The sequence below is a fragment of the Trachemys scripta genome, chromosome 2 (assembly GCF_013100865.1).
Source record: "Trachemys scripta elegans isolate TJP31775 chromosome 2, CAS_Tse_1.0, whole genome shotgun sequence".
NCBI lineage: Eukaryota > Metazoa > Chordata > Testudines > Emydidae > Trachemys > Trachemys scripta.
In genome coordinates, this window is record NC_048299.1 from 258,990,530 (window position 1) to 259,005,844 (window position 15,315).

Genomic DNA, 15,315 nt, shown 5'->3' on the forward strand with positions numbered 1-15,315 from the left:
ACCTGACTATAAATGACCAGAACCACTTACAGTTAATTGTGGTCATTTCTTCTTTTGTACATGATACTTGTACTATTTGTCAAATTATTTCTGTGTATTTAATATGTAGAAATTATTCATTAAAAATTTCACCAATGAAAATGTCCTCTATAAATTTACATTACTAGATCACATGTTCATAAACGAGGCTTAATTTATCAGATTATTTTACCCCTAATTCTCTTGAAGAGAAACAGGCAAGCTGCCCTCCTTCATGGAGGTGATGACAATGCCTACCAATAATGGACCACTGGCCTTCATCAGCACAGGAGTATATGAAAGCTGCCAACACTTTCAGCAGTTCAGAGAGCAACACCAGTTCAAACTCATAGAGAGAACAGTGGGCATTTGTTCACAGCAAGAATTGACCCTGCTTCCATGGAGCAAGATAGTTCCAAGTGAATTAATACAAGAATTTATAAATATACTTTTAGCATATAGGTCTCAGTACAAAACATTTGTATACAATTAATTTGCAATCAAGATGAATTAAGTATAAATGAATCCCAGATAGGGTGACCAGATGTCCCAATTTTATAGGGATAGTCTCAATTTTTGGGTCTTTTTCTTATATAGGCTCTTATTACTTCCCACCGCCATCCCGATTTTTCACATTTACTGTCTGATCACCCTAATTTCAGGATTTCAGGAACTCATCTAAGATGGATCCATCCATCTAGGTACTTACATAGCATTCACTGAGCTCCATCAAATATTTCCCTAAGTTTAATGCAAGGGCAACAAATTCTGAATTAATAATTCTTCATTAATTACTTGTTTAAATTTTATTTTTAAACTAACCTTAGAGATATGATTAGAAATGCACAAGAATGAACATCTTCATTTATTCCAACACATTATCATGCCCAGTTTGAGCTTTCTTCAAAAACAGCTCATATTACTGTATGCCAGTGTTTCTCAAACTGGGGTCGCCGCTTGTGTAGGGAAAGCCCCTGGCAGGCCGGGCCAGTTTCTTTACCTGCCCTGTCTGCAGGTCCGGCTGATCGCAGCTCCCACTGGCCGCGGTTCACTGCTGCAGGCCAATGGGAGCAGCTGGAAGCGGCGGCCAGTATGTCCCTTGGCCCGTGCCACTTCCAGCAGCGCCCATTGGCCCAGAGCAGCGAACCGCGGCCAGTGGGAGCCGCAATCAGCCGGACCTACGGACGGGGCAGGTAAACAAACCAGCCAGGCCCGCTGGGGCTTTCCCTACACAAGCGGCGACCCCAGTTTCAGAAACACTACTCTACGCATTTATAGTACAATAATCAGAATTTCCTAAACTATCCCCAACTAGGAAAATAAAACCTCAGATATTGAAAAACAATGGCAAATATAAAAATGACGGATTACAGGCATAAACAGCAATTATGAACTGAAAGATAAATATCATCACCCAAAACCTTAAAACATGCTTAGGGCAAACATTAATACTAATAAGGGAATTATATATAAGCATGGAGGAGACAATGTCCATTTGTCTTCAACAAACCAACTTACTCCATTGCAGAAAGATCCATGTCCACCTCTTCTCCATTCATTAATGGAATCTTTTTTTTCTTATTTCTGTGTTTTTAAAAAAGTAATACAATTTAAGTTATACCTTCAAAATGAAGAATACAACTTTCAGATAACTATACTGACTCTTTCTCTCTCTATATATATAACAACATATAACATGTTTAAATCAGGATTAAGTGTAATATGTGATCACTATGAATACTGGGATAAAGTACACGTACTGATTAAAAATACAATTATGTTATAGCAGCGGTTCTCAAACTTCACTGCACCACAACTCCCTTCTGACAACACAATTAATCCATGACCCCAGGGGATAGGGAGGAGCAGAGTCCGAGCCCTGCTGCCCCAGTGGGAGAAGAAGGGGACGCAGCCCAAGCACCACCATGTCGGGTGGGGGAAGATGAGACCAGAGCCCCAGATCCACTGCCCTGGGTAGGGGGTGGAGCTCAGGCTTCAGCCCTGGGTCCTAGCAAGTCTAATACTGGCCCTGGCAATCCCATTAAAATGGGGCTGCGACCCACTTTGGGGTCCCGACTCACAGTTTGAGAACCACTGTGTTATGGGTTTATATTTCATCTTGCTGAAGTCCTCTCTGCCCGTGGTCCTGACAACATCCCATCAGTGATGCCACTTCCATGAAGAAGTATTTTAGCTTTGCTTATTAAAAATGCTCAGTGTGTATTTTGATTTTTTATGTTTTGCTGAAGGTGGGGGTAACATCATGGTGTTCAAATTCATGTTGGTAGATTTTGTAAAACTCCAAAATAAATGATTTTTGGGAAGGGTCTATTTTTAGGTACTTAATTCCCCTTCGCTCCCACTCTGACTCATTTAAGATCCTCCAAACCCTTACTCACATAACAAAGCACGTGAGGAGACCCACTGTCTTAAATAAGACTACAGTACTTACATGCTTAAAATTAAGTACACACATACATCTTTGGAAAGTTGAGGCTGAAGTGATTTTAAAAAAAATTTTTAGGAGACTGAGACAATCTGAATAGGGAGGTAGTATTTGGTTTGTTTTACTCATAAGTTTAATCAATACAGTCTTGGTATTTTTAGGGAAGGGGAAAATATGATATTTTTTAATCCAGTTGCCTGATTTGAGTTATTTCTTGTTGTTTCTGGTCTTCTTTCTTGGCGAGATTTCCCATTCAAAGGCATTTCTCCTTGAGCAATTCAAAAGGAATTAAAATTTACTAAAAACTATTCCATATTACACAAACAAGTTTCTGTTTAGATTTTCACAATTCCTAGGAACTTTATGAACAACTGGAAATTTGTTGTTAAGTTTTAATATCTGATTACTGGTGAATGTAGTGCTAATAACCGATTCTGCTTTTTCCTCTGAATTTTCTCTCTTATACATTTGTAGATATGTCTGCTAATTATATTATAACATATTATTATTGCCTTCATTTTCAATAAGCATGATAATATGGAACATGTGCATGAAGTCAGTATGGCTGATAGAAATAAGCATCTAGAAATGAAAATTACCACAGCTGAGGTGGAAGAAGAATTCAAAGAACTTAATGCACTCAAGTCAGGGGGATTGAGTAATTTCCATACCAGAATACTTAAAGAACTAGCACATGAGATTGCTAGTCCAGTAGCAAGGGTTTTAATACATCTACCTATGCCTGGAGAAAGATAATGTCGTACCTATATTTAAAAAAGGGGAAAAAGGTGATGCAGGCAATTACAGACCTGTTAGTCTGACCTCACTACTATGCAATTATTCTTTCCTTTACAATTAGAACAAATTATGAAGGAAAGAATAATTAAATTCATGGAGGTAAAGGGATGCAATGCAACATGGGTTTACCATGACAGGCTAACCTACTTTCAGAAAATAACTGATTTTTTAGATAAGGGAAGTCCAGTAAATCTAACATACTTGGACTTCAGTAAAGCATTTGACACGGTGCCACATGGGAAATTATTAGTAAAATTAGAGATGAGGAGGATCAGGTTCTAGAACTATCAGGTAAATAACGAACTGACTAAAGGGAAAAAAGCAAATGGTTGTACTGAAAGGTAAATTACTGGATTTGAGGGAGGTTACTAGTGGAGTTACTCAAACATAGGTCTTGGGACCAATCTTATTAAATATTTTTATTAATGACCTTGGCACAAAAAGTAGGAGCATGCTAATAAAATTTTGCTGATGATACAAAGTTAGGAGGCAATCGCAATAAAAAAGAGGATCAGAATATTACACAAGAAGAGCCAGATAACCTTGAATACTGGAGTGACAGAAATGAGATGAAATTCAATAGCACAAAGTTCAAGGTCATGCACCAAGGGTCTAATAATAAGAATTTCTTCTACAAGCTGGGGCTCATAAGTTGGAAGCAACAGAGGAGAAAAGAGATCTGGATACGTGGGTTCATCGCAGGATGACTATGAGCCTCCAAAGTGACGTGGCTGTGAAAAAGGCAAATATGATTCTAAGCTACATCAGGCAAGGCATTTCCTGTAGAGATAGAGAAGTATTAATGCCATTGTACACAGCACTGAGACCTCTTGGCATACTGTGTACAACTCTAGTCACACATGTTCAAGAGTAATGAATTTAAACTGGAACAGGAGCAGAGAAGAGTTACTAAGCTGATCAGAGGAATGAAATGCCTATCTTGTGAGAGGAGATTGGAACAGCTTGGCTTGTTTAGTCTAACAAAAAGAAGGCTGATAAAAGATATGATTGCTCTCTATATAGGGGGAAGTAAATGCCAGGAAGGATATTTACCAAAGAGCTATTTAAGCTAAAGGACAATGTTGGCACAAGAACAAATGGGTATAAACTGTCCATGAACAAATTCAAACTTGAAATTAGGTTTCTAACCATCAGAGGTGAGGTTCTGGAACAGTCTCCTAATAGGAGTTGTAGGGGTAAACAACTTAATTAGTTTTAAGAAGGAGCTAAACAAATTTATGAATGTGATTGTATGACGGGGTTGTTTGTGCTGGTAGGGGGCAGGACTTGGCAGCCATAGGGCTCACGTCTGGTTGTCGTCTTATTTTCCTAAAACGTCATACTTCATGGTTTCAGCTGGCCACCTACAGGGTCAGAAAGGGATGTCCCCTCACCGGAATATTTTCTGGGTTGTTCTTTTTTAATCTTCTTCCTTTGAAGCATCAATGATGGCCATGGCTGGAGATGGGACATTGGATGGAGTAGGCCAGGGCTCTGAGGTGGCACTGAGCAGGCTCTCTCTCAAGTGCTTGACTGGCTGGTTCTTGCTCACATGCTCAGGGTTTAACTGATCACCATATGTCAGGTTGGGAAAGAACTTTCCCTCAGGATAGACTGGCAGTGACCTTTAGGATTTTTCACTTACCGCAGATCACTTGCCAGGATTATCTTGGTATATCTCACATAATCATTTCCCTGCCACTATGAAGGCCTCAGGCATTAGTGCACCTTGGTCCTTCCTGCTCTCTGCCTGTGGTACATAACAGTATAGTCTCCTGTGGGCTGTAATATTTTGGTCTAATTTCAGTTATTGAGTTAATTGGTGCTGGTTGCTGTAGGTGGCCTGTAATATACAGATAGACTAGATGATCTGGTGGTCCCTTCTGGCCTATGACTCTATTATCACAAAATTGGTAAATTATACAGTAAGATTATCAACATTTACAAAAAGAAGTATTAAAAGATTTAGATTTCACACTTCCCATTAATTGCACTGGACATTATTATACATACATTCTATAAACATCTGCATTCTGTAGTTCTAATTCTTACCTTCTGCTTTTGGAATGGCAAGGTATATCATGTTTAAGACTGTTTTCTTCTATCTGCAATGTATGGTTGAAAGATCCATCAAGTTCTTGCACTGTTACTTTAAGAGGACCCTGAAGAAAATTAAGATACTTTAATTATTAGTGTAATAAAAACGAATTTGTCTAATATAAATATAAACCTAATGTTTATAAATGTGTGTACAGAGATAAATGCACATCAACAGTGTTGTAAACAAACTATGGAAAATGGACCTTACCACATATTTCTGGGTCCCAGGAGAAGTGTAGTCTTGCTTTATTTCCAATTCCAATACATTTCGTTTTCTATTAAACGCAAAACTGCCATAAAATTTTACCACACCACTCTGATCCCTAATAAATTGTATAGGAATTTTGAGGGACAAAAGATAGTGTTTTATAAATAAAAATAACATTTATAAGGTAAATAGTCTCACATTTTGAACTAGATTTGTATTTGACTGTCACAGCACAAAAAGGTTCAAAGAAAAGCGGAGAGGGAAAAATATTTTGGATTCCTTTCAGTCCCATCAATGGGAGACAAAAGCCGTGTGCAAAGGGAGCACCTCAGGAATATTTTTTAAAATAGTCTTATTGAAGATTTTTATATGCTGGTAGAGAAAACAAGATTACAGAAAGCTCAACAAAAAGAACTGTAGACAGAATACCTAGTACTGTGAAGTGCAGTAATTTTTTTCCACTGAAAATAAAAACAAGTCATAATGAAAAGCTGTATTATTTCACACCATGTTCCTCAGGTGTCCTTGCGCACTTCCTCTAGCACAGAGGTCCCCAAACTGTGGGGCACCCCCTCTCCCCAGGGGAGCATGGAGGAATGCACGGAGGGCACAGTGGGGCCCAGACCAGCCCCCACAGGGGGTGGGGAGGGAGCGCCACCCAGCCCCTCCTCACCCCCAGCTCTGCTCTGGTCCTGCCCTCAGCCACATCCCCAGCTCCTATCCCCTCGCCTGGCCCTGGCCCCAGCCTTGGCGTGGCTCTGCTCGTGGGCCCATGCCAGCCCCTTGCCTTAGCCACGGTTCTGTTCCTGGCCCGGGGCAAGGCTGGGAGTGGAGTTGCACCTGGCCACCCGGGGCTGAGGCTGGGGGCAAGGCTGGGAGTGGAGCTGCACCTGGCCACAGGCCTGGCTGCCAGCCCCCATCGCAGCCCAGCTGCAGCACTGCTCTCACCCCTGCCCCCAGCCTTGGCCCCTGGCCGTGGCCCCACTCCCGGCCCCAGAACCACGTCCAGCTGAGGCCCCAGCCTCAGCCCCCTGACCGCGTACCCCTCCCCCCCCGAGCCGTAGCCCCACTCCCAACCCCGGGAGAATGGGGGGGCACAGAGAGGGGCAAAAGGGGGTGTGACCCTCAAAAGTTTGGGGACCGCTGTTCTAGCAGTACTGGGTCTTTCTTCAGAGAGGCCAGACTCTTAATTTGAGCACCACCAGTAAGTATGTTTGTTTTTTTGTATGTTTTGGCTAAGTGAAACTCAGAGAAATATGACTAGAGATTATAGTTTACTGTTTTCTAACCAGATTTCACATAAAACATCCATTTTCTAGAAGCTTTTCAATCTGGGTCATTATGGTAGTGATCTTGGGTTTGTCACCTTCAGTAAAATTGAATACGAATAGTGATCTCCACCAGTTTTGTATTTCAGGCAGCTACTGGTTGAACCATTTCTGTGAATAGTTTTAGTTTGTGTGACAATTATTGCCTTATTTTAGTCACAACTGAAATGGAACAGAGTTCTCACTGAAGTGCAGTATTTTCATCTAACAATAATGTGGCTAAAGCACAGAGGACAGGGATTACCAAATCAAATAATCCTGAAGAGTTATGGATCGATTAAGTTCTCTTTAAGTCATGTTCTCTCAGGAGTGTCTCTTTCAAAGTTACCCTGTTATTAGCGTGTTACCAGCTTTACCCACTTTATAAAAAAAGATCACGTTCATGGAATTCTCCACTGATTACTAGTATTTTTGCATAGCTATGTATGGAAAGAAGAATTAATAAATTAGATGTTTCCTTACCATGCCCCATAAAAAAAATTTGATGCGTGTTTATCCATTATGAAATATTTCACTCCAGAAATATGGTACATTCTAAAATTTCTTTGGTGCACATTGATTTTTATGTATTGTTCTAGTATTGTGGAATAGTAATCTTGCTTTCAGGCCTTTTTACACACTAAGAGTTATATAAAATATTACTTACAGGAAAAGTCAGAACAAATGAATAATTCCCTACATACATGAATAAAATTGAGTTTTGTTTTCTCTACTGAAACAGTACAACCATATGGCATGTGTGATCCCCTTACACTTAACAATCTGTCCCAACTTGTATTTAGATTAGACACTCTGGTTACCATCCCCAAACCTGAAGAAGAGCTCTGTGAAGCCTACAACTGTGTCCCTTCCACCAACAGAAGTTGGACCAATAAAGATATTACCTCAACTACCATATCTCTCTGATTTTGCTGCAGCCATAAAATGTTCATTTAAAATACCAATGAAAATAGATAAAAATTTATTTTCAAATTTCTGCTAGTATTAGTAAAAAGCAACAGAGGGTCCTGTGGCACCTTTAAGACTAACAGAAGTATTGGAGCGTAAGCTTTCATGGGTAAAAACCCAAGACTTGCATCTGAAGAAGTGAGGTTTTTACCCACAAAAGTTTACACTCCAATACTTCTGTTAGTCTTAAAGGTGCCACAGGACCCTCTGTTGCTTTTTACAGATTCAGACTAACACGGCTACCCCTCTGATGCTAGTATTAGGGCTCACATTGATCTAAAAAATGTACTATCAATCTGCTACCCCAGGTAATTTATGCCACAGTGATTTACTGGAAATCACATCTGAAAATGCACCAGACTATAGCATTTTCCATGTCAGACTTTAGCATATTTCTAATGGCAGTGTCCCCTGGATCTCTGTAGTATAGTTTGACCTTTAATTCCATGAGAGTGCTTGAGCTTCTTTATAGTAATTTCACTACCGGTAAAACTGACAAATACTGCAACTCCTTCCAGTCTTGAAAAGCAAAGAGCACCCAGAAAAAGCCAGCGAACTGTAAGTCACTATGAAAGGAATCTAAATAGGTAGATTGTTCCTATTTTTAATATGAATCCCTTTGTTTCTAACTCTGTTAAAAATTTAGGCATTTCATATCTTCCTGCACATTCCTGTAATAGTGCCAACGAAAAGCTACATTTCTTCTCCACTTTAACAATTCAGAACTAGAATGAAAAGGATACACCCACTGTTTTATTAAAGGCTGGATGTCTTTGCCAGAGACATTAGAGATGGATTTCAAAAATCCAGATGTGGAAACCAGCATCTGACTCCACATGTGAGACTGGAACTTCTGAGACGAGGCAGTGCTGGCCAGACTCAACAGTTTGTTGAAAACCTAAAATGATAGAAAAATTCATTTTACATATTTTGAATATTGAATTATATGAATTTTTTATCTTGATTGTCTTCAGGCAATGCCAATCAGCTCGTTCTGTAATGTTTATCTTAAAAAAATAAAGAAAGAAAAGATCCTTTTCAAAACAAAGGAATTTCAGAAACACATTAGATTGTCGCTATCTGAAGTTGGGATTTGCAGATAGAGTGCAGATACAATGGGCTAAAAACAATGGTGCTGGGAAGAGGTTAGGCCTAATTCAAAGGCAGCTGCAGTACCAGCATTATCTTAATGACAAATAAAATGTTTAACCCTGGGACAAAAGGAAGCTACACACTATTTCACCCTTTCCTATCTATGCTCATCACTCATCACCAGGCATATTTTAACAGGCAGTTTTCTAATAAATTTACATGGAGTTGAATGCAGAAATGTATTTCAGTATCTATTATCTAGCTATAAGCATTTCTAAAGCACAAGACTATAAATACTTTGAGAGCTTACAGTTGACGTTAACTATCAACAGCAATCATTTTCTTTTACACAAATATGATAATACATATGATTTTTTTTACCTCCCTTTTACAGCTAAGGATGCATTCTCCAATAACTAACTTACTACTAATATGTGCATCTTTATAAAAAAAATTCTTCATGATTATATCTCATATATAGGGCCCTACCAAATTCTTGGTCCATTTTGGTCAATTTCACCGTCATAGGAATTTAAAATCATAAATTTCATGATTTCAGCTATTTAAATCTGAAATTTCACGGAGTTGTAATTCTACGGTCGTGACCCAAAAAGGAGTTTTAGGGGGGTTACAAAGACATTGTAGGGGGTGTTGCAGTACTGCTACCTTTACTTCTGCGCTGCTGCTGGCAGTGGCTCTGTCTTCAGAGCTGGGCAGCTGGAAAGCGGCAGCTGCTGGCCGGGAGCCCAGCTCTGAAGACAGAGCCACCGCCAGCAGCAGTGCAGAAGTAAAGATGGTGTGGTATGATATTACTACCCTTATTTCTGCGCTGCTGCCTGCAGAGCTGGGCCCTCAGTAAGCAGCCGCCACTCTCCGGCCACCCAGCTTTGAAGGCAACCACACAGAAGTAAGGGTGGCATGGTATGGTATTGCCACCCTTACTTCTACACTGCTGCTGGCGGAGCTGGGTGCCAGGCCAATTGCCGCCGCTCTCTGGCCACCCAGCTCTGAAGGCAGCGCAGAAGTAAGGGTGGCAATACTGTGACCCCTTTAAAATAACCTTGCAACCCCCCCCCTGCAATTCCCTTTTGGGTCAGGACCTCCAATTTGAGAAATGCTGGTCTTCCCCTTGAAATCTGTGTAGCATAGGGTAAAAGAACACAAAAGACCAGATTTCATGGGCGGGAGATCAGATTTCACAGTCCGCGCAGCATTTTTCATGGCCGTGAATTTGGTAGGGCCCTACTCATGTACTACATTACTGTGTTACGAGTCAAAGTCTATTAAAAACTCTATTATACTTTGTTATAAAAGAAAAAAACAAGTCACTCAATTTATTCCTCAGGACAGTAAACTGTTGTATTTAAAGTGCATATCGGGGTTCAGTTTTCTTTTACATGGACTACAAAGGACAAGTTACCATCTGGATACTGTGTGAAGGAACATAGTATAGGCTGTTGTGATTCGAGTTTAAACAAAAACCATTAGCATTGCATGTTTTAGCCTATATTTTATCATTATACCAATTAAGAACATTACATCTTTACAGAGTAATACTGCTTTCAGAGTTCTGGGTCTCCCTTTATTAAGTGTCACATTTTTTCTTACGAAATCATAAAATAGAAAGAGAAACTGAAATCTCACAAGTATTTAACTTTTCAAAGAAGCCGTATTTTAATTATTATTTAGTTATGATAATGCTAGGAGCCCAACACAGGCCAGAATCCTGCTGGTTCTCTTTATAGTGCAAAAAAATTTTGTTTACTAAGTTTCAAACAATAACTCTACTGGAGGCAATAAAATTACGAAGATGTCACTGAGGAGCTAATTTGGGTTCAGAACCTTTATTACTAGCCATGTCTGAGAAGGAAATAACCAACCTGTGCATTATAATCCAGTTTACCTGTACTATGAGCACAGTTTATATCGAAGTTATTGATACACAAGCAAACATGAAACCCCAAGATGATTTTTAAAAAGTAACTTACGGAACATAATTGTACTTAAAGATAAAAAGTTGAATATACCTCATATAAGAATTTAAACACCTACTTGTAGCATGAACTCCATACTGATCCTGTTTTCTATCAATCTCATAACAAGATGGGCTTTACACTGGAACATAGTGTAATATTCCCAGGAGAGCGTGTGGGGGTGTTTTATAGAAAAATGTAGATGTGATGCAGGGCTGAAAAATTAAATCAAAATAATTTAATGTATTTTCTGTTCTGAATATTATGGCAAAAAGCCCACAACAGTTACTGGTAACAAGATGATTGCAGTATACATTCAAATTGTTTCTACTTATTTAAGACAACAATGCATCATGTATTTATTCATGAAAAAGTATACAATTTTTATAATGTAGAGATAGGTGCATGTATATTACATAGAGGAGTACAGAGAATAAATTAGAAGAAACTACAGTTTCTTCTACAGTTATATAGTAATATTACAAATATGAAGTTGTCTAGTAAGAATTTAATCTATAAAAATCAGTGCGGAAAGGGTATATGTCATCAGACTACTGAGAACTGCTCATAGCTTTTTTTGGGGGGAGGGGTCCCCCTTCATTTAAAAGCAATTTGATTGCAATTACTATATATTTAAACAAACATTTATTTGGAAAGCATACAATTGATTGTTCTACAAATGAGAACAACTTAGTTGACCTTCTATGGATATTACTTATTTTATTTCAGTTTCATTTGAAAGCCAATCTCTGCAGCAAGGCTGTTGATAGTAAAATGGATAGAAAAAGGGTTTTTGTTTAACATCTAAAGAAAATTTCACTAGTCTTGAATTACACAATGCAGCAAACCTCCCTTATCCTATACACTGTTTCAGGTAGATTTTACAGTCAAAAATAGCTAAAATGAACCTGAACAAGCTACATACTGTATTAACAACGTAATTTAATTGGTCAACAGAAATTAGTATAAAAGGTCTCTTCCATTTCTAAGTCCACTGTTTTGCATTTATTTTTAGGTTGAAAAGTTGATGTTTGTTCAAATGCACAAGATCCAATTTAAAAAATGCTTTCATGGAGGAAGTTTCAATATGCTTCAAGAGAATATAATTTTATTATACTTTAATAAAATGAAAAAAAGATTGACTAAAAGACTTTTTGGGCAGCACCAAACACAACAGGGTCCTGGTCCATGACTAGAGCTCCTCAGCGCTGGGATAGTACAAATAAATTAAAAAATAATAATGTAATCCTTTTAAACTACTTAAAAACAAATAAAAGTTTACTAATCAAAGCATAGCAAAACCTAAAAACAACTTCAGTACTTAGGCACACTGGCATCTCCTATACAAGGTATATCATATGTCCCAAAACAGTGGTGGTCAGTAATCACCATATTTTCAAATTCACTTGCTTTTAAGTTGCTCTGAGACAGACCTAAAATTTTCAGTGTACTTTTTGGTTAGAACATTTTATTAATTAATCACCCTCACTGACACTACTCTTGAAGATGAGGAGGGATTTAAACAAAAATCTGAATTAAATCATACTTGCAAATTAAATATTTGAAAATAAAATATTTTGCCTCACTATATGATCAGATAAGGAAAGGCCATATGATAGTATCTACAAGCAAGAAACAGAGTTAAAAGTTCTCATAACTAATTCTGAATTTCACAGTGTCTGTTGGGTTTAAAATCATAATGCACATGATCTGAAGCTTCTCCCTGTGAGGAGAATAGCTTGTATGGCATACAGACATTATATTTTAAATGGACTTCTTCTTGATAAGATTTAAAATAACTTATTTTTAAAAGTTGCCTGATCTATAGTCCAGTTCAAAAATAGAAAAGTTACTGTAATTGCCTTATTCATGAGAAAAATAAGAACATTTGCCTGTTTTCCATTAGCAGAGAAGAAACTGGAGATGATAAATTTTATAAGTCTGAATTTATTTTTGTTTGGCTGATGAATTAATGTTCAGTGACTGGTTTTGTTGTGCTAGAGTTTTTCCCTTTAGTTATTTTTATAGGTGTTTTATATTGAATTTTCCATAAACTGGTGACATGTCTTAAGACATTCGACCCAGATGAGATCAGGCCAACTTCCTCAAAAGTGGTCGTATATCTGGATTTTTTATTATTATTATTTTATTTTTTGGTCATAGACCAACAAACTCTGTGATATGAAAAACACAGAATATTTTAAAATTGCTGCTTTAAACTTTCCCAAGTTAATGCTCGCCAGCAATGACCTAATTCAAACTTGCATGGCTTCAAGGCAGGCCCTTGCACCTGTTTTTTCCGGACTTGTGAGGCAGAGGAGGAGGAGCTGCAAGGCAGAGTGAGCAAAATTCATAAACCTTAAGAATCAAGGACTAGGTTTAGAAGCCTCGCCTTTTGGGTCAACATCCATCGGAGGAAAAATTCACCTTCCAGAATCTCCTAGGCTGTTCACCTTGGGGAAAGTCAGGCCACTGCAGCCTCTGACCAGTCTCTCCCTGCACCTGAAGGAGGCCCACTAACAAGTAGTGCTGGGCCAGCAGAATATCATCTGGCGTCTTGTTTGCTGTTTCAGCTCCTACTTTACAAAAGCACAGAATACTGTGAGGACTGAAGAATTCCCAAACTTCCTGTTATCTTAAGTAACTTATTTTCCTGTCCCTATTTTTTGCCTTGAATTTAACAGGAAGACACCCCAGCCTTTTTATTTGCTTTATTTTTAAGATGGGAAAGCGAAAGCGTGGCTGCGTGCACGCATGTGTGTGAGAGCGTCCTGCGACAGGGTGTATAAACCACATGCCAGTGATAAGGTGTTAGAGAGCTGCAGTGTGCCTGGCCGGACCTTCCTCCATCAGTCATGTCATGGGTGGAATAAAGGTTTAAAAGCAGGAATTCCTAGGCAGTTGGTGGGCAGCTCTGAAAGAGAGCAGACAATAGCTCTACAGTCCTCAAGCAGATCTCCTGGAAAGCGTCAAGGAAACTGCCCTCAAGAAGTTCATTCACCGATTTCCTAGGCCTACAAGGAGGTAGAAGACTCCGTTATATCAACCAGGCAGAATAGATTTGGTAAGCCCCTAAGTTAGCTGTGAAATGTTCTGTGCTCCAACCTTCTGCCCTTCTCACAAGTAGTGAATAAGGAACTATACTGAAAGAACTTGTGGAGTGGGGAGCCAGGAATCCTCATCTCCTTCAAATGCACACAGACTGTGTGTCTTAAATTAGTATTGGAGAGACTCCCATTTATGCAGGCAGGGACACCCTATGGATTTAGCAGCACCCAGAGAAGGTACCAAGAGAGAAAAAGTGCTCATAGTTTAAACAGCCCTAAATATTGTCTCATAAAGACAGTTATTAAACTGTGTTTTGAACCTGAAAGTATTGAGAGACTTGATTTTGTCATCTATAATTTCTGGTAAATAAACGTTTGTTAAACTTCTGTTTATCAAGGTTGCTCTGCTAAAGTTAGTATTATAATCTCTGTTGAGGAGAGAGAAGGAGAGAAAAAAGGTTAGCTAGGACATAAAAAACTGAAGTTTGAGAAGAAAGTTTTATAATTGGCTCCAAGGTTTTGGTTAGGACTGTAGGTAGCTTAATACTAAAAACAAGTTATTTAACAAACTTTACATTATTGATTTGATTGACTTTGGTAAAAATCTTTAATTGGGATCTATAAACATGCAGACAACCACCTTCTTAGTCTCTTTTACAGAAAGTATAGCAATTGACTGTTTTTTGTACTAATTTGATGATTTAACTTCAATCCAATATTGATCTTAACTTATCTGATTGGATACTTATAACATTTTATTTTTAGTTTAATATAAAACAGCTTACCTTTGATGATATGTTGTCATGATTTTAGTTTAAAAAATTTAATAATGTGTACAATTGATACCAAGTCACATTCATTTTTAATAAGTAACAGGGGTCCATATCCTTTGAGGACCTGGGATGGAAACCAGCCGGTCAGACTTAAAGTCTGACCAGCTCCCCTAATAAATGTACAGTGTGTGTGTGTGTGTGTGTGTCACACTCACACACACACACACTCACTCCTTTTTGGAATTTCTTCTTATATTCCCTACCCCAAGAAATGTGAGACCATATGAATCTACTTGCATTTTTGTAGTAGCTCTAGTTTGTTGGCTTTTAAAAAACTTGATCTATTTTTCTGTGGCATTCCCCAACACAACTCATATAAAGTCAGTTTCTCTGAAGTGGAGAATATGTTGCTGTTATACTTTTAGCTGCTAACAAAAAGCCAAAAACAAAACAAAACAAAACAAAAAACCCCAACACTAAATCAAGTCCTAACTCAGCACACCCAATTTAGTTTAACAAGGTATCAACCAGGCCAGGAGGCCTAAAATTTGATGTACCAGCTATGCCTTGTTTTCCAGAGGCAT

At 38.5% G+C, this 15,315-nt stretch overlaps 1 protein-coding gene across 3 annotated transcripts in view; it reads right to left on the bottom strand.

The window, feature by feature from the left end:
* TAF2 (TATA-box binding protein associated factor 2) overlaps positions 1 to 15,315 on the bottom strand; it is a 95,757-nt gene that overhangs the window by 47,516 nt on the left and 32,926 nt on the right. For all 3 annotated transcript variants that reach the window (XM_034763521.1, XM_034763520.1, XM_034763522.1), the window contains 5 exons: positions 10,991 to 11,126; positions 8,590 to 8,744; positions 5,571 to 5,685; positions 5,315 to 5,424; positions 1,537 to 1,602 (listed from right to left, as the gene is read on the bottom strand). In XM_034763521.1, coding sequence (XP_034619412.1) covers positions 1,537 to 1,602; positions 5,315 to 5,424; positions 5,571 to 5,685; positions 8,590 to 8,744; positions 10,991 to 11,126 — 582 coding nt within the window. The remainder of the gene's footprint in view (positions 1 to 1,536; positions 1,603 to 5,314; positions 5,425 to 5,570; positions 5,686 to 8,589; positions 8,745 to 10,990; positions 11,127 to 15,315) is intronic.